This window comes from Bufo bufo, chromosome 4, assembly GCF_905171765.1.
Source record: "Bufo bufo chromosome 4, aBufBuf1.1, whole genome shotgun sequence".
NCBI lineage: Eukaryota > Metazoa > Chordata > Amphibia > Anura > Bufonidae > Bufo > Bufo bufo.
Window position 1 is genome coordinate 461,850,128 of NC_053392.1, and position 27,850 is coordinate 461,877,977.

Consider the following 27,850-nt stretch of genomic DNA (forward strand, 5'->3'; position numbering starts at 1 on the left):
ACACATGTGGAATTATATACATAACGAACAAGTGTGAAACAACTGAAAATATCTCATATTCTAGGTTCTTCAAAGTAGCCACCTTTTGCTTTGATTACTGCTTTGCACACTCTTGGCATTCTCTTGATGAGCTTCAAGAGGTAGCACCTGGCTGTCCTTAAATAGGCAGCTGAACTCAGAAGCCAGGTCTTTGTGTTGGGATCTGGGAGCCTTGTGTCTGGATGAAATCTTGCTACCTGTTTGGCATGAAAACAGGTTGGTGCTGGTATGGTCAAGGACTCTTTGAGGCAGAATTGCCGCATGGTGAGAATTACCACCAACACCACAAGGTGAATTTTTGTTTGACCTGGCTTCTGAGTTCAGCTGCCTATTTAAGGACAGCCAGGTGCTACCAAAACCCGGATCGGCACTTAAATTCTGGTCCGGTATTTGACCTCACCTGGCTAGAAACCAGCCCAGCAGCACATGCTGGGAGGAAAATACCTGTTTTCCCAGACAAAACCTCTCACTGTGTCATAAGATATATAGTGCTGTGCCGTTCACAGTTGCTGAATAATTGCTATATATATATATATATATATATATATATATATATATATACACACACACACACACACTACTCACAAAAAGTTATGGATATTTGGCTTTCGGGTGAAATTTATGGAAAACTTAAAAAGTTCACGCTACAGTGATATTGTATCATGAAAGTCGGGCATTTAAGTAGAAGCATGCAATGGTGATTTCCTCATCTCAAACTATTTATTAAAACAAAAGCCAGAAACAGTGGTTGGTATACCCCCACAAAAAAATGTCAATGTATCAATAACTTGTCATGTGGTCTTGAGCATCAATTACAGCTTGACAAAGACGTCTCATGCTGTTCACAAGTCGATGTCATGGTCTTACCTTCTTGCTGTTCTCCTTCGTTTGACATGTGCTGGCGGCCATCTTGGTTTCTGGGTTTCTTGTAGCCTTCCACCCTGCGGCTCCTCCTTCCCACTGGGAGGAGCTGGATGCCTAGCTCATATATATAGGAGGTCTGTGGCTTCAGTTCCTTGCTTGGTCCTCCTGTGTTCACATGCTTCTAAGACTGCTGCTGCTTCTGGTTCCTGATCCTGGCTTCGTCTGACTACCCTGCTGGTTCCTGATCCTGGCTTCGTCTTTATTTTTCAATAAAGCCTTCTTATTTTCACTTATCTCTTGTTGTACGTCTGGTTCATGGTTCCGTGACATTAGGACCAAGCCATGAGTTCTGACGGTACAGGGCCATCCTCGCTACCCATGCTGGTTGCCAGACTTGATCAGCAGGATCACCTGTTGGGTCGGTTCGCTGTGGCGTTGCAAACCCTGCTTGAACGCACGGCTCATTTCGCTCATTTCGTTGCCGATGGGTCGGTTGTCGCTTCTACTGCCGCTCCGGTTGTTGCGCCAGAGTCTACCCCGACACCTGTTGTTGCGCCTGCGGTGTTTCGGGGTATGACCGGTTCTGCCCCTCTTCCACTGCGCTTTGGGGGAGAGCCAACTCAGTGCCGAGGTTTCCTTAACCAGGTGGGCATTTATTTCGAGTTGCTGCCACATGCCTTTCCTATTGAGAGATCAAAAGGTGGGCTTCTTGATCTCGCTGCTCTCGGACAAGGCCTTGGCCTGGGCCAGCCCTTTATGGGAGAACAACAATCCGGTGGTTGCCGAGTTTTCCGGTTTTGTTGCTTCTCTTCGGAAGGTATTCGATGTGCCGGCTCGTGCTGCCTCTGCTGCGAAGCTCCTTATGTCCATCAGACAGGGTTCACGATCCGTAGCTGAATACGCCATTGAGTTTCGTACCCTGGCAGCAGAGGTGGGCTGGAATAATGAGGCTCTGGTCGCTGCTTTCTCTCATGGTCTCTCGGATGCCTTGAAGGATGAGGTTGCAGCTAAGGACCTACCAGTGGAGCTCGAGTCTCTTATTTCTTTCCTGATTTTGATTGACACCAGACTCAGGGAGAGACCTTCCTTTAAGGAGAGCCTGCGGAGGTCTTCTAACAGATTGGCGCCTACGTTTGCTGTCCCACCCGTGCCTCCCTCTCCTCCCACGCCTCCTGGGGATGACTTGTCTGGGGGTGAACCCATGCAGCTGGGGTTTGCTCGCCTGTCCGAGGGGGAGAGGGTACTCCGGAGACGCGAGGGTCGATGCATGTACTGTGGTCTCGGTGGGCATTTTCGGTTGGCATGTCCGAACCGTCCGGGAAACGCTCGTACCTGAGATCCTGTCGGGGGCAGATCTTGGGTGGAGTCTCCTCGTCCCCGGTTTCCCGTGTTGACAAACCACTGATTACTGTTGTCCTCTCCTGGGTCGGGGGCTCGGTGACGACCCAGGCGTTGGTGGACTCTGGTGCTGGTGGTTTGTTCATTGATAGTGTGTTCGCTGCCGCCAATTCCATTCCTCTGCAGGCTCGAGGTTCCCCACTGGCTCTTGAGGCGATAGACGGCAGACCCCTTCAGTCGTCACACGTGACTCATGAGACCCTTCCAGTGGGGATAGCCATTGGTGCCGTTCACAGAGAGTCGGTCTGCCTCCAGGTTATTTCGTCTCCACACTACTCGGTGGTCTTGGGGTACCCCTGGCTCCAGAAGCATAATCCGACTTTCGATTGGAGATCGGCCGAGATCCTTTCGTGGTCACCGCAGTGTGGGGCTAGTTGCATCCATGGGTCTGTCAAGTTGCTGTGTACTTCCTCGGACTCTCTGTTGCCTCCTGAATACGAGGAGTACCGGGATGTATTCGATAAGGTGCGCGCGGTTGCCCTACCTCCGCACCGCCCATACGATTGTGCCATAGAGTTACAACCTGGTGCCGTTCCTCCTCGTGGCAAAGTCTATCCACTGTCGGTAGCGGAGAATGAGGCCATGGAGGAGTACGTGAGGGAGGCGCTTTCACGCGGACACATTCGCAAATCCTCGTCCCCGGCAGGGGCTGGATTTTTCTTTGTGAAAAAGAAGGGCGGTGAGTTGAGGCCTTGCATCGATTACAGGGGTCTCAATCGCATCACGATCAAGAACGCTTACCCGATACCCTTGATTTCCGAGCTGTTCGATCGCCTTAAAGGGGCCACGGTCTTTACCAAACTCGACCTGAGGGCGGCATATAACCTGGTAAGGATCAAGGCGGGCGATGAGTGGAAGACCGCGTTTAACACCAGGACCGGTCATTATGAATCCTTGGTTATGCCCTTTGGGTTGTGCAATGCGCCCGCAGTCTTTCAGGAATTCATCAACGATGTTTTCCGTGACCTGTTGCAGCAGTGTGTGGTGGTCTATTTGGATGACATCTTGGTATATTCTGAATCCATGGAGGCCCACATTCTGGATGTCAGACGAGTGTTGCAACGGTTACGAGAGAACAAGCTGTTCGGTAAGCTTGAGAAATGCGAATTTCACCGATCCCAGGTAACCTTCTTAGGTTACATCATTTCCGCTGAGGGGTTCTCCATGGATCCTGAGAAGGTTTCGGCTGTCTTACAGTGGCCCCAGCCCAGTGGTCTTCGTTCCCTGCAGCGCTTTTTGGGCTTCGCCAATTATTATCGGAAGTTCATCAGGGACTTTTCCATGCTGGCCAAGCCTCTCACGGATCTGACCAGGAAGGGCAGTAATTCCCAGGTCTGGCCGCTCGAGGCCATCCGAGCTTTTGAGGCCCTAAAGTCCGCTTTTGTGTCGGCTCCGATTCTGTCGCATCCCAACCCTGGGTTGCCCTTTGTCCTCGAGGTGGACGCGTCTGAGACGGGAGTAGGCGCCCTTCTGTCTCAGCGTAGAACACCAGAGGGTCCTCTGCTTCCTTGTGGGTTTTACTCCCGGAAACTGTCTTCCGCGGAGTGCAACTATCAGATTGGTGACAGGGAGTTATTGGCCATCGTGCAGGCCCTTAAAGAATGGAGGCACTTGCTCGAGGGTTCGGTGGTTCCGGTTCTCATCCTGACGGACCATAAGAATCTGACCTACCTTTCTGAGGCCAAGAGATTGACACCACGTCAGGCCAGATGGGCTCTGTTCTTGTCACGTTTTAATTACGTGGTCTCCTACCTACCCAGTTCCAAGAACATCAGGGCGGATGCCCTATCACGGCAGTACTCCGAGCTGTCCAGGGAGGAGTCGATTCCGACTTCGGTCATACCTCCGAATCAGATCCTGGCCGCCATTCGCACCAGCCTGACCTCTCCCCCGGGTGAGCAGATTTTGGCGGCTCAATCTGGTGCTCCCTCTGGGAGACCCAACGGCAGATGTTTTGTGCCTGAGGAGTTGCGCACTCGGTTGTTGCGAACCTACCATAACTCCAAGACCGCGGGGCATCCTGGAAAGAATCAGCTGTCCTGGGCTGTTTCACGTCTGTTCTGGTGGCCTTCCCTACGTTCCGACATCGCCGCATATGTAGCGGCATGCTCCGTTTGTGCCCAGAGTAAGTCCCCTCGGCACCTTCTGTTGGGCCTTCTGCAACCCATAGCCACCGGGGAGCGCCCATGGTCACACCTGGGGATGGATTTCATTGTGGACCTCCCTGCATCCCGAGGCCATACGGTCATTCTCATGATTGTGGATCGGTTTTCCAAAATGTGCCACTGTGTTCCTCTCAAGAAGTTACCCTCTGCACAAGAGTTGGCCACGATTTTTGCCAGGGAGGTCTTCCGGTTGCACGGTTTGCCCAAGGAGATTGTGTCGGATCGGGGGAGTCAGTTTGTGTCCAGGTTCTGGCGTGCCTTTTGCTCCCAGTTGGGGATTCATCTCTCCTTCTCCTCGGCCTACCACCCTCAGTCCAATGGGGCCGCAGAACGATCCAATCAGGCCTTGGAGCAATTCCTTCGTTGCTATGTCTCCGATCACCAAGACAATTGGGTTGACCTTCTGCCTTGGGCTGAGTTTGCCAGGAACACGGCGGTGAACTCTTACTCTGGGACGTCTCCCTTCATGGCCAATTATGGGTTCCAACCTGCCGTGTTACCGGAGGTATTCTCTCCCCAGGATATTCCGGCTGTGGAGGATCACCTTTCCGTCCTACGTGCTTCTTGGGTACAGATCCAGAAGTCCCTTGTGGCCTCTGCGCAGCGCCAGAGACTCCAGGCTGATCGCAGACGAGCGCCTGCTCCTTCCTACCAGGTCGGAGACCGTGTATGGTTGTCCACCCGCAACCTCAACCTTCGAGTGCCCACTCCCAAGCTGGCGCCTCGCTTTGTTGGTCCCTTCCGAGTGCTTCGCAGGGTAAACCCGGTAGCCTATGCCCTTGCGCTTCCTCCTGGCATGCGGATCTCTAACGTGTTTCATGTCTCCCTGTTGAAGCCACTGGTGTGTAATCGTTTCACTTCCTCGGTTCCTCGGCCTCGTCCGGTCCGAGTGGGCAATCATGAGGAGTATGAGGTGAGCAATATCCTGGACTCACGCCTGGTCCGCGGTCGGGTGCAGTTTTTGGTCCATTGGCGTGGTTATGGTCCAGAGGAGCGTTCCTGGGTTCCCTCCGCAGATGTCCATGCTCCTGCCTTGCTCCGAGCCTTCCACGCACGCTTCCCTCAGAAACCGTTTTTTGCTCCGCGGAGGAGGGGCCCTTGAGGGGGAGGTACTGTCATGGTCTTACCTTCTTGCTGTTCTCCTTCGTTTGACATGTGCTGGCGGCCATCTTGGTTTCTGGGTTTCTTGTAGCCTTCCACCCTGCGGCTCCTCCTTCCCACTGGGAGGAGCTGGATGCCTAGCTCATATATATAGGAGGTCTGTGGCTTCAGTTCCTTGCTTGGTCCTCCTGTGTTCACATGCTTCTAAGACTGCTGCTGCTTCTGGTTCCTGATCCTGGCTTCGTCTGACTACCCTGCTGGTTCCTGATCCTGGCTTCGTCTGACTACCCTGCTGGTTCCTGATCCTGGCTTCGTCTGACTACCCTTCTGGTTCCTGATCTCTGGCCTCTCAAGACTCTGCTTCGGTTTCACCATTCGTTTGGACTTTTGCCTTACAGCTTTATTTTCAATAAAGCCTTCTTATTTTCACTTATCTCTTGTTGTACGTCTGGTTCATGGTTCCGTGACAGTCGACTTATTGTCAGGTCGTTGAGGTTCTAGGGTACAGAGTTACGAGCCTCTACACGGTGACTCAGATGATCCCATAGGTTTTCAATGGGATTCAGGTCTGGAGAAAGTGCAGGCCACTCAATTTGAGGTACCCCAGTCTCCAGCAGCCATTCTCTCATGATGCGACCTCGATGAGCTGTTGTATTGTCGTCTATAAAGATGAAATTAGGCCTGTGTTGTTCATGCAGAGGAACAATAACTGGATTAATGATGTTATTCAAGTAGTATGGGCTTGTCAATGTACCATTCACAAAGTGTAGGGCAGTTCTGTATTGACTAAACACACCTGCCCACACTGTAATACCACCACCACCAAAGGTTCGTCTGGTGACAACAGTGGCTGATGCATAGTGTTCTCCTGGACGTCTACAACATCATTGGCGGCCATCATTTCTGCCCAGTGTGAATCGACTTTCATCAGTGAACAGCACTGAGGCCCACTGGTCCCTCGCTGATGTAAATGGTTTTGAATGGTCTGATGTGACACTTGGGTGCCTCTCACCTCCCTCAAATGTGCCTGGAGTTGTGTGACATTCATCATCTGGTTCCGCAGGACATTGTTTACAATGAAGCGGTCATCAGTGTGGGATGTGGGCAAAGGACGTCCACTTCTATTGCTTTCTGTGACTCTTCCATTCTCTCTGTATCTCTGTTGCAACCTGCTGATGACACTCTGCGACACTTTAAGCTCAGTGGCCACTTCCGTCTGAGAACATCCTGCTTAAAGTCTCGCAATGGCGCAGTACTGGTGATCAATTGTTAGGTGTCGTTTTGGTCTCATGATGTCAAAATGTGAACGGTATGATGAGGAGGACTTTTTAAATACCAATTCTAATTGAACCAGGCAATTTATTGGGCGATTCATGGATCAAACACATGTTGTGAATTTGGCCATTAAGCTCCTTGTTAGAGATCAGCAAGTTGTGCAAAAAGTACTGAAACATTGAACAGTTGGACATGTGCATTCAAAAGTTTACAGAAGGTCACATTAAGTTCACCTGTAAAGGTTAGAGTGCATTTTAGGTTCATCCTGAAATTTCACCCACAAGCCAAATATCTCTCACTTTTTGTGAGTAGCATGTGTGTGTGTGTATATATATATATATATATATATATATATATATAGTGATCTATATGTATATTTTCCATAAATATTAAACAGCTCTCAGATTCACTTAATAAATCTCTCTGTTCATATCACTCAATTATGAAGTCCTCTATAGTTTTAATGTATTTGTGAAACCAAACGCACTTTACTTGGCCCATAACCAGTATGCCTTTGCTGCCAAGTAAAAACATATAAAAGTTGTGTAATCTGATTTATTTTAGCGCTGGCTGAATTAAATAAACACTAGTAAACCTTATTTTTCCACTGCACGGTTTAGAGGGACTCATCCTTTTAAAAATGGCCTTCTTCCAAGGCTGCAGGGAATACCAAGGGAAAAGAAGCAAGTCTAAACAAGTCTTACATTAATGAGTTTATCAGAGAGACAACTAGAAATTAATCAATACCACCACTGTCCATAAACTGCTAGGCACAAAAAGTCCCGCTGCTTCACAGTGAATGAGCTGCAATCTGATCATACGGCTCCAGCAGACAGTCAAGTAAAAAATGCCATCTGCAGCATTAGTCATGAAAGTCACATCAGGACGGGTCATCGGATCCATCATTATGCACTGATATCTGCTTAATCTTACATTTAAAGGCTGCATCCATACAGGATGGATACGCTGCAGATTTGTGTGTGGCAAATCCACAGTGTTTTACAGTACCAGCAAAGTAGATTAGATTTAAAAAAAATGGGAGAGGGGAGCTTGAGCAATATGGGTTAGGGGCAATAGCGATCATTGAGGGAGGCATTTCAGTCTGCCCGGTAACACACATAAACACTGGTGAAAAATGTTAAAAATAAAAGTTTACCCAGCACAAAGATCAAGTGCCCTAAAAACAAGAATGGCAAGTATCACTTCCTCCTGAATATGGAAGCCAGTATAGGAAGGAAAACATGATTCATTCCATCCTAAAAACAGAAACACTATGACTCATATTCCTCCCCCCTCGAAAAAAATTAAATAAATTTTTATATATATATATATATATATATATATATATATATATATGTATATATACACACACACAGTTGAAACCAGAAGTTTACATACAATATATGAAAAGACACATATGCATGTTTTTCTCAATATCTGACATAAAATCAGAATAAACCTTTTCTGTTTTTGGTCAATTAGGATTACCATAATTATTATTATTTGCCAAATGCCAGAATAATGAGAGAGAGAGAGAGAGAGAGAGAGAGAGAGAGAATGTTTTAAGGCATTTGTATTACTTTCTGCAAAGTCAAAAGTTTACATACATTTCATTAATATTTGGTACCATTAACCTTTAACTGTATGACTTGGGTCAAACATTTGGGATATCCTTCCACAAGCTTCTCACAATAGTTGGTCTGAATTTGGGCTCATTTCTCCTGACAAAACTGGTGTAACTAGGCCATGGTTGTTGATCGCCTTGCTCACACCTGCCTTTTCATCTTTGCCCATGCATTTTCCATAGGATTCAGGGCTTTGTGATGGCCACTCCAAAACCTTGACTTTGTTATCCTTAAGCCACTTTGTAACCAGTTTGGCAGTATGCTTCGGGTCATTGTCGATTTGGAAGACCCATTTCCGCCGAAGCTTTAACTTCCTGGCTGATGTCTTGATGTCTTGAGATGTTGCTTCAGTATTTCACTATTTTGTGAAGTCCACCAGTCCCTCCTGCAACAAAACAACCCCATAACATGATGCTGCCCCCCCCCCCCCCGTGTTTCACAGTTGGGATGGTGTTCTTAGGCTTCCAAGCTTCTCCCCCTTTTCCTCCAAATGTAACGATGGTCATTATCGCCAAAAAGTTCAATTTTAGTTTCGTTGGACCACAGGACATGTCTCCAAATGTAGGTCTTTGTTCCTGTGTGCATTTGCAAACATTAATCTGGCTTTTTTATGTTTCTTTTGAAGTAATAGCTTCTTCCTGGCAGAGTGGCCTTTCAGCCCATGTTGATACAGTACTCGCTTCACTGTGGATATTGACACAATCTTACCAGCTTCCGCCATCATCTTCACAAGGTCTTTTGCTTTTGTTCTTAGGTTGATATGCACATGTCAGACCAAAGCACGTTCATCTCTGGGACACAGAACCGGTCTCCTTCCTGAGCGGTATGATGGCTGGACATTCTCATCTTGTTTGTACTTGCGTATAATTGATTGTACAGATGAACGAGGCACCTTCAGGTATCTTGAAATTGCACCCAAGGTTGAGCCAGACTTGTGCAAGTCCACAATTCTCTTCCCGTTATCTTGGCTGATTTCTTTAGACTTTCCCATGATGCTACACAAAGAAGCAGTGTGTTTCCGGTGTGCATTTAAATACATCCACAGGTGTGTCTCTAATTAACTCAGATGTTGCCAACAAACCTAACAGAAGCTTCCAAACACATGACATCAATCTTAGTGTATGTAAACTTTTGACATTGCAGGAAGTAACAAAAATGCCTCTCTCTCTCATTATTCTGGCATTTGGCAAATAATAATAATTATAGTAATCGTGACCAAATATAGTAATTGACCAAAAAAAGGAAAGGTTTATTTTGATTTCATGTCAGATAATGAGAAAAACATGCATATGTGTCTTTCTATATAGTGTATGTAAACTTCTTCTGGTTTCAACTGTATATATATATATACACTGCGTGCAGAATTATTAGGCAAATGAGTATTTTGACCACATCATCCTCTTTATGCATGTTGTCTTACTCCAAGCTGTATAGGCTCGAAAGCCTACTGCCAATTAAGCATATTAGGTGATGTGCATCTCTGTAATGAGAAGGGGTGTGGTCTAATGACATCAACACCCTATATTAGGTGTGCATAATTATTAGGCAACTTCCTTTCCTTTGGCAAAATGGGTCAAAAGAAGGACTTGACAGGCTCAGAAAAGTCAAAAATAGTGAGATATCTTGCAGAGGGATGCAGCACTCTTAAAATTGCAAAGCTTCTGAAGCGTGATCATCGAACAATCAAGCGTTTCATTCAAAATAGTCAACAGGGTCGCAAGAAGCGTGTGGAAAAACCAAGGCGCAAAATAACTGCCCATGAACTGAGAAAAGTCAAGCGTGCAGCTGCCAAGATGCCACTTGCCACCAGTTTGGCCATATTTCAGAGCTGCAACATCACTGGAGTGCCCAAAAGCACAAGGTGTGCAATACTCAGAGACATGGCCAAGGTAAGAAAGGCTGAAAGACGACCACCACTGAACAAGACACACAAGCTGAAACGTCAAGACTGGGCCAAGAAATATCTCAAGACTGATTTTTCTAAGGTTTTATGGACTGATGAAATGAGAGTGAGTCTTGATGGGCCAGATGGATGGGCCCGTGGCTGGATTTGTAAAGGGCAGAGAGCTCCAGTCCGACTCAGACGCCAGCAAGGTGGAGGTGGAGTACTGGTTAGGGCTGGTATCATCAAAGATGAGCTTGTGGGGCCTTTTCGGGTTGAGGATGGAGTCAAGCTCAACTCCCAGTCCTACTGCCAGTTTCTGGAAGACACCTTCTTCAAGCAGTGGTACAGGAAGAAGTCTGCATCCTTCAAGAAAAACATGATTTTCATGCAGGACAATGCTCCATCACACGCGTCCAAGTACTCCACAGCGTGGCTGGCAAGAAAGGGTATAAAAGAAGAAAATCTAATGACATGGCCTCCTTGTTCACCTGATCTGAACCCCATTGAGAACCTGTGGTCCATCATCAAATGTGAGATTTACAAGAAGGGAAGACAGTACACCTCTCTGAACAGTGTCTGGGAGGCTGTGGTTGCTGCTGCACGCAATGTTGATGGTGAACAGATCAAAACACTGACAGAATCCATGGATGGCAGGCTTTTGAGTGTCCTTGCAAGGAAAGGTGGCTATATTGGTCACTGATTTGTTTTTGTTTTGTTTTTGAATGTCAGAAATGTATATTTGTGAATGTTGAGATGTTATATTGGTTTCACTGGTAAAAATAAATAATTGAAATGGGTATATATTTGTTTTTTGTTAAGTTGCCTAATAATTATGCACAGTAATAGTCACCTGCACACACAGATATCCCCCTAAAATAGCTAAAACTAAAAACAAACTAAAAACTACTTCCAAAAATATTCAGCTTTGATATTAATGAGTTTTTTGGGTTCATTGAGAACATGGTTGTTGTTCAATAATAAAATTAATCTTCAAAAATACAACTTGCCTAATAATTCTGCACTCCCTGTATATATATATATATATATATATATATATATATAATTTTATTGTGAGGAGGAGATGAACTGTGAAATTCAGGTGCCCTAAAGTGATTGCTCAAGTTCAATTTGTCTTTGGTCAAACTGAAGGGAGGTTAAACTCCCCCTTCCAAAGCTCCCTCCAATCTAGCACTGCCACTCTCTCCTTTCTGCCAGGATGCGGCAGTGATTGGCAGGCCAGGCATATACATTTTACTACTACACATCCTCAAAGTACATTTACTCCATCCAATTGATCTCTTCAGTAAGCAAATATTAAGAGAAGGAGCACAGAACATGAATCATTACTTATCTCTTGGGCATACCTTTAATGTTAATATTCACATTATTGGATGCAGTCAGTCCTTTCATGTTGTGAGCTTCACAACTGTATATTGTTGCTTGATCCAAACCTGTTGCAGAATAATACAGAAATAAAAAAACAGCCTTAAAATTCTTTAAAAAATTATAAAGCCATATTTGTCCTTCATCTTGTCTGACTACAATTACACATGTGCTTGACAAAAGTATATTACAATTATTTTAGAAGCTTAAAGGGGTTGGCAAACCCCCCTCTTGGCCGGACCTGTAAAGGAAAGATTACTTACCTGCTTCCCGGCACCAGCTCCCTGCTCCTTCTCATCTAGGACTGTGATGCTCCACTGGGCTCCCTCGATGTCAACATCTGGTTTGACATTGAGGCAGCCAATTACTGGCTTGCGTCATGTGACCATTTGCCATGACGTATGGGGAGCCGGTGATCCATGTGGCAGGTGATTGGCTGCAACAATGTCAAACCAGATGTTGATATCGAGGGAGCCCAGAGGAGCATCACAGGCCTTCAGGAGAAGGAGCGGAGGGCTGGTGCCGGGAAGCAGGTAAGTCTTCTTTCCTTTACAGGTCCAGCCAAGCGGCAAACCCCCTACCCCATTCTTGCACTACCCCTTTAATACAAGATAAATGTTGTTTCTGTTTAGCCAAGGTCAAGTTCCCAGGCAAGTTGAAGGTGCAAGCTTCTAGGAATGACTGTCTTGTTCATTAAATGTTGCTTTTTAGGCAGACAACAAAGCTGTCCTCCCTACTTCAATATCATTATCTATGGAATGTGCTAACAAGGTAGCCAGATGTAATGGTGTTTAGTCCAATTCATAGTTTGAGTGTGTTAATGAAGTAGATCATGGTGTCTAACAATTAATCCATTTCTTTTTTATACCTCTTTGTATGTGCAGTAGGATGTATCTTGATAAGAGCGGTCTATATATTCTTGTGATTTTACAATTAACTTCAGAACTGCTTTGATCTGCATAGTGATTGCATTTTTGCTTTCTCTGGCTGTAATATATATATATATATATATATATATATATATATATATATATAGCAAAAAAAGAGCAGCACTCCAACGCAGGATAAAACAAAATCCAAATGTTTTATTCACCCATTGTGTGGCGACGTTTCGGCTCTACAATTGAGCCTTTCTCAAGCTATACAAGGGACTCAGTGAATCAAATATATACACCCACATCATTAACAAAGTGTCACATGATCATTACAATACATACAATTTTTACCATCTGTTGTGTCATAATTACAAAAGATAAAAAGATACACGTGTACAAATCAATAATTACAATATATCCATAAACATATACTGTATATATGCACAATTAATCTATTAGGCTGCATTCACACGTCCGTGGAACACGGTCCGTGTGATACCGGCCTGGATTTCTTCAGAGTGCAGGAGCGCACGGCGTCATTGGTTGCTATGACGCCGTGCGCTTCCTGCTGCCGGCGCTGTACAGTGATACACTGGTATAGATCATACCAGTGTATTACTGTACTGCGGCAGCAGCAGAAAGCGCACAGCGTCATAGCAACAAATGACGCTGTGCACTCCTGCACTCTGAAGAAATCCAGGCCGGTATCACACGGACTGTGTTCCACGGACGTGTGAATGCAGCCTTACTGTGTTTAGATAAAACAATCATAAAATACCCATGTGAAAGTGCAAGTGCTTATGTGCATCAGTAGATAATGGGTTAAAAGTGCAAGTGCTGTTGATTATTGTTCGCTGGGAGTGGGTAACCAGCCATTCATATGTAAACTCACTGACATGGTGCAAGCGCGGTCCTATGAGACGGCAATAGCGTCCTTGGCGTGTTGAGATTCCTATTGCGCATGCTCCAGATTGCATCTACGTCATCAACATCATGCTAAAAATACTGAACTTCTGGGATACTTCTGTCTACTTTATATTGTATCGATGCTGCCTCCCGTTTTAGTTTTACTATATATATATATATATATACACTGACCCAGAAGTTGACACTTTTAGTTACTTGAAGAAATATATTGCCTGTAGGTAGGGAGAGACAAGGACAGTGAGCCCTAACCTAGAACCCAGCCCGCTTTCCCTACCTACTTGCAGTGCAAACCCTAGGTAGCAAGACCGCAACTGGTTGACAGTCCCTATGCTACTAAGGTGCAGAGACAGACAAACACCTAGAGACAAACGACGCAAACACAGAGTCTTACGTAAATGGGTCACAACCAGGAGGACATACCAATACAAAAAACAAGAGACAAAGAGTGGTTAAAAGATGAGCCGAGGTCAGAACCAGACAGGATGCACAGTACAAATAAAGAGAGACAGAATAGTCAAAGGACGAGCCAAGGTCAAAAACACAAGCAATCCAAATCAACACAGGAGCAAGAACCAGGAACATAGCTAGTGAGCCCAAACAAGACTATCACTGGCACTGGTGTATGGCCAGGAAGGGGTTTAAATAGAGCGCAGAGTCCCTGGATCAGCACCTGATAGGCGCTCCATTAGTCAGAACACTAGCACACAGTAATAGAGCAGCTGAGCAATCGGCCCACTGCTAGTCTCCTGGAGCACACGCCTGCTGTGGGGAGAAAAAGAGCATTGCATCCTGCTGCTAAGGATGCTGTCGCATCACCAGGGGGCTTGGCTCAGCAGTGCATCTCTCCCGACGCGGCCGTACCGAGGCTGAGAATTGCGTCGATGGAGCTTGGACATGTAAGTTTAGAACAGAAAAAGCTGCTCTAACAATTTATTGATATGAAGATCACCGTGTCAACACATTTTAGGCAAGATCATCCGTACATAGGCAAATGAGGAGGCAGAATAGAGGCACGTTCACCCTCCTGTGTTGCCCATTACTAACCACATTAGACTTAAAATTTGGAACATTTTTATCATTGGTGGTATCAACATCAGAAAAACTAGCAGCCTAAACTGTTAAAAGGAAGGTTGTACAACAGGTCATAACATATGGAAGAAACCGTTTGCTTTGTGGCAAAATCCATACCATTTAGTTCGTATAGTAACTTAAAGGGCCTATCCACAGGAAAGGTGATAAATGTATGATTGTTGGGACCCAACCACTGGGACCCCCAATCAGCAATCATGACATGTGACCTGAGTTCCATGTGTGACCTTAGCAGTGGTGCACCCGCAGGACCACAGCTACATTTACTTCTATGGGGCTACCGAGTAGAGTGCCTGGCTGCCTCCGTCAGTTCCATAGAAATGAATAGAGCAGCGACCACTCATGCACAGCCCTGCTAAATTCACACAGGGGACTTGGGAACTACCGCCCCACCCCTTGTACATTAGGCATTGCTCTTTGTATTAGTTTTGCCCATCGTGCTCCTTTAGAGTGATTTAACACACAGGAGATTTATGAAAACTGTTGCAAAGGAATATTAGCTGAGTTCCCCATAGCAACCAATCAGATTCCACCTTTAATTTTTTTAGAGCTCCTTTAGAAAATGAAAGGATCAATCTGACTGGCTGTTTTGGGCAACTAAGCCAGTTTTTGTTTTGCACCAATTTTGGTAAATCTCCCCTGCAGTATTTAGTAAAAAGCTTCTTTTGAGCCAAAGCCAGAAGTGAATGCAAATTAAATGGAAAATATAAATGAAAGACTCTGGCTTTTTATGTGAAACCACCCTTAAGCCTCATTCACACGTCCGTGTTTCACAGACGTGTACTGTCCGTGTTCTCCACGGACAGCTCACGTCCCCATTCAATTTAATGTGTGTATTCAGGCATCAGTGTTTTAGCACGGTCCATGGGTCAGTGTTTTTAGCACGGATCCATGCTCTATTTTGTTCCATCACGTCCATTATAGTCTATGGGTCTGTGAAAACCACGGATTTTAAGAAGAGATGCTTTGAAAATTATTTTTCAGCTGTTTAGTGTCAGTGAAACACGGATGCAACATGGACAGCAAAAAACTGACCCAACACGGATCCTTCACGGATGCATTACTGACCACCTGCTCACGGATTTGAGCACGGATACTGACGTGCGAATGAGGCTTTAGGGGCCATTTCAACAGAGTTTTGACAGATTTCATACCAAAAACAGCCGGGTGATCAGACAGAAACCACTTCCCACTGTGTTCAATGGAAGGTCACAGTGCAGTTCATGCTGCTGAAGTTTATTGCTGCGACAATGTCATTTTTTAGCATGTTCCGGCCAAGAACTGTGGCCTCCCATTGAAATCAATAGGAGGCAGTTTACAGGTGACCACCCAGCGTTTTATTATGCAAACTCAACTGTCAAAAACGGTGTGTAAACTGTGAATGACCGTCTTTAAGACACTAATGGGCTCAAATGTCTTTGCTGTGTCCTTCTTCCTTCCCCAGCAGTCACATTGTAAATATTATAGGAAGAAACATTAGTAAATGACTTGCGAATCCACAGGGGATGGAGTACAGAGACGGTGCACTTATCATCAAGAAAGTCTTTTCAATAAACGTAATGACATGAAGCAGTGTCCGCTCCGGTACATGCTGTGCTTTTAGTGAATGTCTGTGGCATTTACACAGTGAATAAAGATGAGAGCCATACACAGTCAGGAGAAAACCGTTATAAGTCAACATACTGCAGGTAATCCAATATACTCCAACTAGTCAGCCAGCATCATGAGTCACACACAACTTAAAAAGAGTTAGGACCCTTGCAAACGAGAGTCAGCGGATTAGGTCCGTATGCGTTCAGTGAAAAATGTGCGATTTCGCAAGCAAGTTCATTCAGTTTTGTATGCGATCACGTTCAGTTGTTTAGTTTTTATCGCACGGGTGCAATGAGCATTTTTCACGTGCGTGCTAAAAAGCTGAAGGTTTACAAACAACATCTTTCAGCAACCATCCGTGAAAAATGCATCGCCTCCGCACTTGCTTGCGGATACGATGCGATTTTCACACAGCCCCATTCACTTCTATGGGGCCAGCGCTGCGTGAAAAACGCAAAATATAGAACATGCTGCGATATTCACGCAACGCACAAGGGATGCGTGAAAACCAACGTTCATGTACACAGACCCATTGAAATGAATGGGTCCGGATTCACTGCGGGCGCAATGCATTCGCATCACGCATTGCACCCGCGCGGAATACTCGCTCGTGTGAAAGAGGCCGCAGAACAGACATTGAAATGAATGAGTCCACATCCAAACCACAAAAATTACAGATTGGGTGCGGACCAAAACTAAGGCCGTGGAGCCTTAGGCCTCCTGCATACAGCCGTTCTGCAACCTGCGGATCTGCAAAACACAGAACCTGGCCGAGTGCATGCCACTTTCTATTTTTTTACTTCTGTAGAAAAGTCCTATCCTTGTCCACAAAACGAACAAGTACAGGACATGTTCTATGTTTTTGCGGGGCCGCAGAACAGACATTGAACAGACTTTGAAATGAATGGGTCCACATCCAAACCACAAAAATTACAAGTTGGGTGCGGACCGAAACTAAGGCCGTGTGCATAAGCCCTTAGGCCTCATGCACAAAGCCGTTGCCTGGCCATGGCCGTGTGAACCCCGCATACAGCGGGTCCGCAATACACATGCACCGGCCATGTGCACCCCGCATCACGGTTGTGGACAAATGGGTCTGCAATCCGTGGTGTTTCTGTCCATGCCTCCGCACTGTAAAAAAATAGAACATGTTCTATTTTTTTACGGTGAGGACGGATCACGGACCCATTCAAGTTGAATGGGTCTCGATCCGTCCCAGCCGCCGCACGGATGTTGCCCTCGCATTGGGGACCGCAAGTTGTGGTCCCTAATGCACGGAACGGCCGTGTGCATGAGGCCTTAATGTGGAGCTGACCCAAATACTGTCACGGTTTTCAAGAATTTTGTGATTTCTATAGATAATCCTTTCATACGACAGCAAGTTTGGTGGTCATGCATTAATCCAGTGGAGTGTGATGAGTTTTTTGCAAAAACATATTAGTAGTACTACTGCTGTCCACTTTCTAGTAAAGACAAAATACACAAAAGGATAAAAACTTCCTGTTTGGTAAATATGTTGATGTACATGGCCACCGCTAAAGAAAAAACAGCACTTTCATAGCGCTAAATGCACCGTTTATATACTGTATAAAACCAATAGCCCATTTTGATATCATAATTCTGACGGTCTTAGCAAATATATTTTGATCAAGATACACTTGCTAAGAACCTCATTATCATATCAAGTGGGGTATTCGTTTTTATATATAACCTTTGTATTACGTGCTATGAGAGTGCTGGTTACATTCTGTTATTTCCACAGCCTAGTAAACCGACTAAGCAAATGAAGGGGTCTGCTGTATAGGAATCCCTAGAATATTGGAAATGAACCCTATTACCTGACTCCAGAGAGTGCCTATAGATGGCCAGTTCCATAATATATGCCAAAAATTAGCAGGTGAGTGAGCAAATAGGGGGTAGGAAGGGGAGTGGAATGCACTGATAATAGCCATGGTCTGGAGCAGATAAATCCAGAAAAGGGTAGAACACAGTTTTAATTCTTGATTGCTTTGAAGATGAATGACATTTATATTTGATTTTTGCTTGTTACACCGCTGTTGCTGGAAGATTATTAAAGAAGCACTCCAGCAAAGATTTATTTTGCCAATATAGTGGCAAAATATGTAGCTGCTCGTCTGTATGCCTTTTATATAACTGTTGCGGATGATGTGCTATTTATGGAGGTCTGCAGTCTTTTTTGTCCCCTCTGATATGGTTCCCCTATTGCAGCCTACATTCCCCATCATTCCTCTGGCTCTTCAGAGTCGGAGAGGACAGAGTATGATCACACTGCACTTGCTCAGAGTCCTATGTAAAGGCAGTTAGATAAAGATTAGTGACACTGAACTGCTGTCTCCTAACAGAGTCACTGTGTATTCCTATGTGATTAGAACTGTAAGAAAAGCTAAGTAGGAAAGTGCAACGTTCAGTAATAAGAAATCTGTAGAATGGTTAAAAATGTGGATATTTATTGGTATACACTAAAAAATTGCAGTACTAACCCACACTGGACTAGTGGTTATAAGGCTGTAGTAGGTTCGGTGAGCATGAAGTGGGTCTCATAAGACCCATTCCTGTGGTGCAGCCATGATATTCATTATATCACGCCTCACAGCCACTTCCACACCACCATCACACTTGTGTTTCATCAGGGGTGCACAGAGGCATGCTAAACAAAGCACCATCGGGTGCTCACACCCTTGTCAGAGCATTTAGTGTTATGGGTGAAGCAACACGGCCAATATGATACTGAATGCCCTGACGAGGGTGCGAGTACAGTATGCCTCTGTGCCTGGGTAACCCTGATGAAACACAAGTGTGATTGTTGTGTGGAAACGCGTAGGGTAATTGCAGTGCGGGATCTCCTGAAACGTTACAGCACAGGGACAATGAGTTGTGTTTGGGAGAGTGCATGTTAGTTGCCGACGCGCGGCTGTTCTTACCCAGCACACGCTGGGGGCATACTTTCCATTAAACCCCTCTGACTATGATTAACCTCCATGAATGCCAGGAGCACATGCTAGCTGGGGGATTTTTTTATTTATTTACTTATTGGATAGCTCTCAGTGTAGGAAGTGGCTGTGAGGTGTGATATAACGAATAATATGGCTGCACCACAGGAATGGGTCTAAGGATACATATAAGACCCATGTCACACTCCCCGCCCCTACTACAGCCTGATAACAATTAGTATACTACGGTTCAGTACTGTGATTTTTTTTGTGTATACCAATAAATATCAATATTTTAATGGTTCTATTCAGGATGAACATATTCCTATATGATGCAGCTTCAGACTCCTGCTTGTGATAGGTTCTTCCCAAGCAGGAAGCATGGGTGAGCAGTGAGGAAGCTGCGTTTCATAGAAATACTGTCACTACCAGAGCTTTGGGACGTTCTCACAGCTCTGTTTCTCCACCCCTGTGATGATGTCACTACTAGAGCTGGGAGGAGTTCTCACTGCTCTGTTTACTTTTGGTTTCCTTCCTCCCAGCTGTTCCTCATGCGTTTGATTTCCCTCTCTTTATATCACCCCTCCTCCTATTGTAGGGTGTGGATTATAGTTCTCATTTCAGTTGTAGCTCTTGCTTTAGTATCTTCACTTGTAGCTATCAGTTCACTGGACCTGTGTTCTGCTGCAGCAAGCACTCCGGATATTGCCAGCTGTCCTTGGATCCGTCTTCTCTGCGGCTGCAACACCTTCAGCTAAGTGTACAGACATTGTTGTGTACCTGATTATTTTCTGACTGGATCTGAGGTGGCCACGGTTCCCTCCATATACTGAGTAGGGCACCGGTGGCCGTGCCCCTTCCACTATTGTAGGGGTTACAGTGGTCATCAGTCTTAGGTACGTGGGCATGCCTCGTTCCGCCATTTGGATCCGGGCATGTGCTTTAGCAGAATAGGGAGAGCTTTGAGGGTCTGACAGGGGTCACCCTTTATCCTCCCTAGTTTGGGTCCGGTCAGTAGCTCTTTTACTGTGTATACTATTGTTGCTCCCATACAGCCGTGACATTATAATTCACCAAAACCGTCCTTTTTTGACATGGATCCGCTTTCTGGCCTGGTTGACCGCATGCAGGGTCTTTCTTTGGAAGTAGCGGATCTCCGTCAATCTATGACTCAGCTTCAAGCATTGGGCTCTGCTCCGGCTCAGGCTCATGGAGTCTGTTGCGAGCCAAAGGTCTCACTTCCGGAAACGTTCTCCGGGGGCAGTGAGAATTTTGTTCGCTTCAGAGAGGCATGCAAACTCCATTTTTGCTTGTGTCCCCACTCCTCTGGTAAGGAGGAGCAGAGGGTGAGGATTGTCATCTCCCTGCTCAGGGGTAATGCTCAGACTTGGGCTTTTTCGCTGCCATCAGGGGATCCCTCCCTTCGATCCGTGGAAAGATTTTTTGTGGCCCTGGGGCAGATTTATGATGACCCGGATCGTGTTGCTCTGGCCGAATCTAACTTACGTGTTTTATGCCAGAACAAACTGTCTGCGGAGCTTTATTGTTCTGAATTTCGGAGATGGGCAGCTGATTCGGGTTGGAATGATGCTGCACTCCGGAGTCAGTTCTGTCATGGTCTCTCAGAGAGATTGAAAGATGCGTTTGCTTTCCATGAGAGACCAACGTCCTTAGAGTCTGCCATGTCATTGGCGGTACGCCTTGACAGGCGTCTAAGAGAAAGAAACGAGACCTCTCTGTCCAGCCATTGTCAGTCTAGGGGCAGTGGTGTGGACTCATTCAGTGTGCAGGGGCCTCATCCTGTCTCGCTCCCCTCTGAGGAGGAGCCCATGCAGCTAGGTCGACTTGCCCCTGATAAAAGAGGATTTAGTCCTCAGAGTATGGTGTGTTTTTGTTGTGGGGGCATAGGTCATTTTGAACTGTACTAAGAGCGATAATAAGAGAAAAACCTCAAAAGGTAAATCATCAAATTCTGCTTCATCTGCTACTTTGGGCAAAGTTGATGTAGGAATTGATGCTTTTCCTCTGACCTGCAGTTCCCGTTTTCTCCTGTCTGCCAGGGTCGCGCTAGAGAGAAAAGTCATTTCTTGTGAGATTTTTGTCGATAGTGGAGCGGCCGTCAATCTTATTGACACTCAATTTGTAGCCATGCATGGTTTTCAGGTTTGCACATTAGAAAAGGATATACCTGTTTTTGCTATTGACTCTGCTCCACTCTCACAGAGATCTCTGAAGGGCATTGTTCACAATATCCAGCTAGCTGTAGGTGACACTCATGTGGAGGATATATCTTGTTTTGTCCTTAACAGCTTGCCTTCTCCTCTAGTTTTGGGGTTACCCTGGCTCACTAGACATAACCCCACTATTGATTGGCAAGGAAGGCAAATAAATGAGTGGAGTGACTTTTGTAGAGAGAATTGTCTCACAGCGACTTTTGCAGAGGTGTCTACTAAAACTGTGCCATCATTTCTCTCTGATTTCTCGGACGTGTTTTCCGAGAGCGGTGTTCAGGAGCTACCTCCTCACCGGGAGTTTGACTGTCCCATTAACCTCATTCCCGGCGCCAAGCTGCCAAAAGCACGCCTCTACAATCTCTCACAACCGGAAAGAATCGCAATGTGAACTTATATCTCCGAGAGTCTCGAGAAGGGGCATATTCGTCCCTCAAAGTCACCTGTGGCCGCGGGGTTTTTTTTTGTTAAAAAAAAAGATGGCTCTCTGAGACCTTGCCTAGATTTTAGGGAGCTGAACCGTATCACGATTCGCGATCCCTATCCCCTTCCTCTGATCCCGGACCTCTTCAACCAAATTGTTGGGGCCAAGGTGTTTTCCAAATTGGATTTGAGAGGCGCGTACAACCTGGTCAGGGTCAGAGAGGGGGATGAATGGAAAACGGCCTTTAATACCCCTAACGGGCATTTCGAGAATCTCGTTATGCCTTTCGGCCTGATGAATGCTCCGGCCGTCTTTCAGCATTTTGTTAATAGTATTTTCTACCATTTAATGGGGAAATTTGTATTGGTGTATCTTGATGATATTTTGATTTTTTCCACTGATGTTCAGACCCATCAGGATCATCTTTTTCAGGTTCTGCAGATTCTGCGGGAAAATAAATTGTACGCCAAGCTGGAGAAATGTCTTTTTATGGTATTGGAGATTCAATTTCTGGGTTTTCTCCTCTCTGCTTCTGGTTTTCGCATGGATCCGGAGAAGGTCCGTGCTGTACTTGAGTGGGAGCTTCCTGAGAATCAGAAGGCATTGATGCGCTTTCTGGGTTTTGCGAACTATTACAGAAAGTTCATTTAGAATTATTCCTCTGTTGTCAAACCCCTTACTGACATGACAAAAAAGGGGGCGGATTTTTCCTCTTGGTCGGAGGAGGCGCTTGCAGCCTTTTCTAAGATTAAAGAGAGTTTTGCGTCTGCTCCCGTCTTGGTGCATCCCGATGTTTCCTTACCTTTTATTGTTGAGGTGGATGCTTCCGAGGTGGGTGTGGGTGCGGTTTTGTCCCAGGGCCCTTCTCCTGCCAAATGGCGACCCTGTGCCTTTTTCTCTAAAAAACTCTCCCCGGCAGAGAAAAACTATGATGTGGGAGATAGGGAGTTGTTGGCCATCAAGTTGGCTTTCGAGGAATGGCGCCATTGGTTGGAGGGGGCCAGGCACCCTATCACCGTTTTTACCGACCATAAGAATCTGGCATACTTGGAGTCGGCCAGGCGTATGAATCCGAGACAGGCCAGATGGTCTCTGTTCTTCTCCAGATTCAATTTTGTTGTTACATTCCGACCTGGGATAAAAAATGTGAAGGCTGATGCTCTCTCTCGCTGTTTTCCGGGAGGAGGAAACTCTGAGGACCCGGGTCCCATTTTGGCGGAGGGGGTAGTTGTTTCTGCTCTATATTCCGATTTGGAGGCCGAGGTCCAGGCTGCCCAGACTGAGGCACCTGCCCGTTGTCCTTCTGGGAAGTTGTTCGTGCCTCCTGAGCTACGTCACAAACTCTTTAAGGAGCATCATGATACGGTTCTTGCTGGTCACCCCGGGAGTAGAGCCACGGTAGATCTCATTGCTCTGAGATTTTGGTGGCCGGCTCTTCGTAAGTCGGTGGAGGGTTTTGTGGCTGCTTGTGAGACGTGCGCTCGCGCTAAGGTCCCTCGTTCACGGCCTTCAGGTTCCCTTCTCCCGTTACCCATACCTTCCCGTCCTTGGACACACCTGTCCATGGACTTTATCACGGATCTTCCTCGTTCCTCGGGGAAGTCGTGATCCTGGTGGTGGTGGACCGTTTTAGCAAGATGGCTCATTTCGTACCTTTCCCTGGTTTACCCAATGCTAAAACGTTGGCGCAAGCTTTTGTCGACCATATTGTTAAATTGCACGGCATTCCCTCTGATATTGTTTCCGATAGAGGCACGCAGTTTGTGTCCAGGTTCTGGAAGGCTTTCTGTTCTCGCCTGGGGGTTCGGCTGTCCTTCTCTTCTGCTTTTCACCCGCAGTCGAATGGTCAGACTGAGCGCCTCAATCAGAATCTGGAGACATATTTGCGCTGTTTTGTGGCAGAGAACCAGGAGGATTGGTGTTCATTTCTACCTCTTGCTGAGTTTGCTCTGAACAACCGTCGTCAGGAATCTTCTGATAAGTCACCATTCTTTGGTGCATATGGGTTCCATCCGCAATTTGGGACATTCTCGGGAGGGGCTCTTTCTGGTTTACCTGAGGAGGAGAGATTTTCCTCGTCTTTGTCTACCATTTGGCAAAAGATTCAGAGTAATCTTAAAAAGATGAGTGAGAGGTATAGGCGTGTGGCTGATAAGAGACGTGTGCCTGGTCCGGACCTGAATGTGGGTGATCTGGTGTGGTTGTCTACAAGAAATATTAAACTGAAGGTTCCCTCCTGGAAATTGGGTCCCAAGTTTATTGGGCCTTATAAAATCTTGTCAGTCATCAATCCTGTTGCCTTCCGTCTTGATCTTCCACGGGTTTGGAAGATACATAATGTATTTCACAGATCTCTCTTAAAACCATATGTCCAGCCCACGGTACCCTCCTCCGATTTTGGTTGATGGCAATCTGGAGTTTGAGGTTTCCAGAATTGTGGACTCTCGCATTGTCCGCGGTTCTCTTCAGTACCTCGTTCATTGGAAGGGTTATGGTCCTGAGGAGAGGATGTGGGTTCCGGTGTCGGACATTAAAGCCACTCGCCTCATCAGGGCATTTCATAGGGCTCATCCTGAGAAGGTGGGTCCTGGGTGTCCGGAGTCCACCCGTAGAGGGGGGGTACTGTCACTACCAGAGCTTTGGGACGTTCTCACAGCTCTGTTTCTCCACCCCTGTGATGATGTCACTACTAGAGCTGGGAGGAGTTCTCACTGCTCTGTTTACTTTTGGTTTCCTTCCTCCCAGCTGTTCCTCATGCGTTTGATTTCCCTCTCTTTATATCACCCCTCCTCCTATTGTAGGGCGTGGATTATAGTTCTCATTTCAGTTGTAGCTCTTGCTTTAGTATCTTCACTTGTAGCTATCAGTTCACTGGACCTGTGTTCTGCTGCAGCAAGCACTCCGGATATTGCCAGCTGTCCTTGGATCTGTCTTCTCTGCGGCTGCAACACCTTCAGCTAAGTGTACAGACATTGTTGTGTACCTGATTATTTTCTGACTGGATCTGAGGTGGCCACGGTTCCCTCCATATACTGAGTAGGGCACCGGTGGCCGTGCCCCTTCCACTATTGTAGGGGTTACAGTGGTCATCAGTCTTAGGTACGTGGGCATGCCTCGTTCCGCCATTTGGATCCGGGCATGTGCTTTAGCAGAATAGGGAGAGCTTTGAGGGTCTGACAGGGGTCACCCTTTATCCTCCCTAGTTTGGGTCCGGTCAGTAGCTCTTTTACTGTGTATACTATTGTTGCTCACATACAGCCGTGACAAATACACCGAAGACTCTGCATACAGCAGACAATTTCTGTGAATCAGGGCAGTTTTATAACTTTGCAGCTAATCACTGTAAACTATACTAACCTACTATATCACTGCTATCCAAGTCCTTTCCCGACATGTGACGTACTATTTAGTCACATGTTGGGTCTCATAGATGGCGCCATAGCAACTGGGTGCTTGCTATTTCACTCAGCAGACACCCGGGCTTAATGTCAATGACCCGCAGCAATGCAGATTGCAGACATTTAACCCCTCAGATGCTGTGGTTAAATGTGACCACGGCATCTGGGAGCGCAAAAACCCAGTAGTGCGCACTTCTGAACCAGCTCCCCCCGGCGAGGATCGGGGAAGCCGAATGGTGTTTACGGCAGACTCTGTAGTCCTGAATGATATGATCTAAAGATTGCTTATTCAAGTTCCTTATGGGTAAGTGGAAATCATTTTTTAAAAAGTTTTAAAAAATATTTAAAAAATATAAAAATTCAAATCACCCCCCTTTCCTCAAAATAAAAATAGATAAACAAAAAAGTTAATAAAAATATCATAGGCATCGCTGTGTGCGATAACGCCCGTACTATTAAGATATCAAAATATTTCTCCCATACTGCAAACGGCGAAACAGAAAAATAAATCAAAATGGCCGATTCAACTTTTTTGGTCACTTCACCTACCACAAAAATTTTTAAGAAAAAGTGATCAAAAAGTCATACACACCCTATCATGGTAGCAATATATAGTGCAGATCAAATGAAAATGAGCCCTCACACAGCTCTGTACACATAACTACAAAAAAGTTATAAGAGTCAAAATATGGCAATGAAAAATAAAAAAAAAATTGAAATTTTCTTTTGGGGATTAAAACGCAAGAAAAACCACACAAATGTGTTATCATCGTAAAAGTACTGAACGAGAGAATGAAGAACACAAGTCAGTTTTACTGCATAGTGAACAGTGTAAAAACAAAACCCATAAAACTGTGTCAAAATTGCATTTTTTTCCATTTCCACCACATTTGGATTTTCCCACTGCACCCTATGCAATATTAAATGGTGCCAATAGAAAGTACAACGTGTCCAACAAAAAACAAGTCCTCATATGGCTATGTGAATAGAAAAATAAAAAAGCTATGGCTCCAAGAAGGCAGTAAGTAAAAAATGAAAACGCAAAAACGGAAAATCGCTTAAGGGCCATTGCAATCTATGTAAACCCCCTGCAAGCTCATTCATGCAAATAGCTCCTTTTTGACTGAATATATCCATTGCATATTGTGAAAGTATCCCAGCTGTACACCATCCTATATAGGCAATGCACATGCAAATAAAAAAGGGGACTATGTTTTTTTATCATATCTGTTTTCCTGACTGATATTCTAAGAAGGAGAATAAGGGTCCATTCACACGTCCGCAAAATGGGTCCGCATCTGTTCCGCAATTTTGCAGAACGGGTGCAGACCCATTCATTTTCAATGGGGTCGGAATGTGCTGTCCGCATCCGCATTTACATTTGCGGATCCGCACTTCCGCATCCGTGCTTCCGTTTCTGCAAAAAAATAGAACATGTCCTATTCTTGTCCGCAATTGCAGAGAAGATTAGGCATTTTCTATTATAGTGCCGGCAATGTGCGGTCCACAAATTGCGGAATGCACATTGCTGGTGTCCGTGTTTTGCAGATCGGCAATTTGAGGAATCCGCAAAACACTTACGGACGTGTGAATGGACCCTTATACTGACTAATGCCACTACACCAAGGATTAGCAACCTCTGGCATCTCAGCTGTTCTGAAACTACAACTCCCAGCATGCTCCATTCATTTCAGTGGAAGTTCCAAGAAGAGCTGAGCAAGTGTACATGCTGGGAGTTATAGTTTAATAACACCTGAAGCGCCGGAGGTTGCCGACCCCGCCCTACACCAACATTAGACTTGAATCAATAGTGAACATGCTGCTCTGTGTAATGTACAGGGTATCACTGTATGCAGATAATGCTGATATACCGTATATGTTGTTGTCACCTATTCGGTATATAAGGCCAAATCACTAGACATTGCTCAGATATTTCAGTCAGAGCACAAGTCTCCAGACAATAGAATCCCTTTAATATGCTGCATGGGACTCCAAAAATAAGTTTTCCGTCAATGTGCCTTCTTGTTATACGCAGTAAACGCAGAGGCATTCCTAAGAAGCTTAAATCAGAAATCCTAGCAAATCGTGAGAGAGTAGGATTAGCTATAAACATGGAAAACATAGTCACATGATGAGAGGGCACTCTGAGAACGACAGCCTGAAAATCTGAAGAAAAGTAATACTGCCACACACTGCAGCCTGGCTTTTTTTTTAAAGTGAACTATGTAACCACACACACAGCAATCCACCAATTTGTGGACCAAACCAGCATTCCCAAGGGTACCTCAACTCAAGGCGTTAACAGGTTCTGCACAGGAATACCAGGCTCTATCTATGAACTGGTGTTTATATTACTGAGTTATTAGTTTATAATAAAGTCATAAATTGCAATTTTGAGCAGCTCAAAAATAGGATTACTCCACTGAGCGTAGGTCAGGTCTGTGCACACTTCTCCTAACTTGAGATTTTCAGAAATGGCCAGCTCTAGGTGTATGTGAGCTTTTGGCAACAGTGCGCCACCTTTGACTTCACAAGTCTACAGATTGTTTACTTAGATTGCTATGGGCTCCCCAATCCCAGCTGGCCTTGCCATCTTCTGAAGCTTGCTGGTGCTGATGCTGACCCTG

At 45.6% G+C, this 27,850-nt stretch overlaps 1 protein-coding gene across 2 annotated transcripts in view; it reads right to left on the bottom strand.

Annotated features, from left to right (window-relative positions):
* Positions 1-27,850, bottom strand: part of MERTK (MER proto-oncogene, tyrosine kinase) — a 152,403-nt gene that overhangs the window by 99,071 nt on the left and 25,482 nt on the right. For both annotated transcript variants that reach the window (XM_040429461.1, XM_040429460.1), the window contains exon 5: positions 11,717-11,803. In XM_040429461.1, the coding sequence (XP_040285395.1) occupies positions 11,717-11,803 (87 nt within the window). The remainder of the gene's footprint in view (positions 1-11,716; positions 11,804-27,850) is intronic.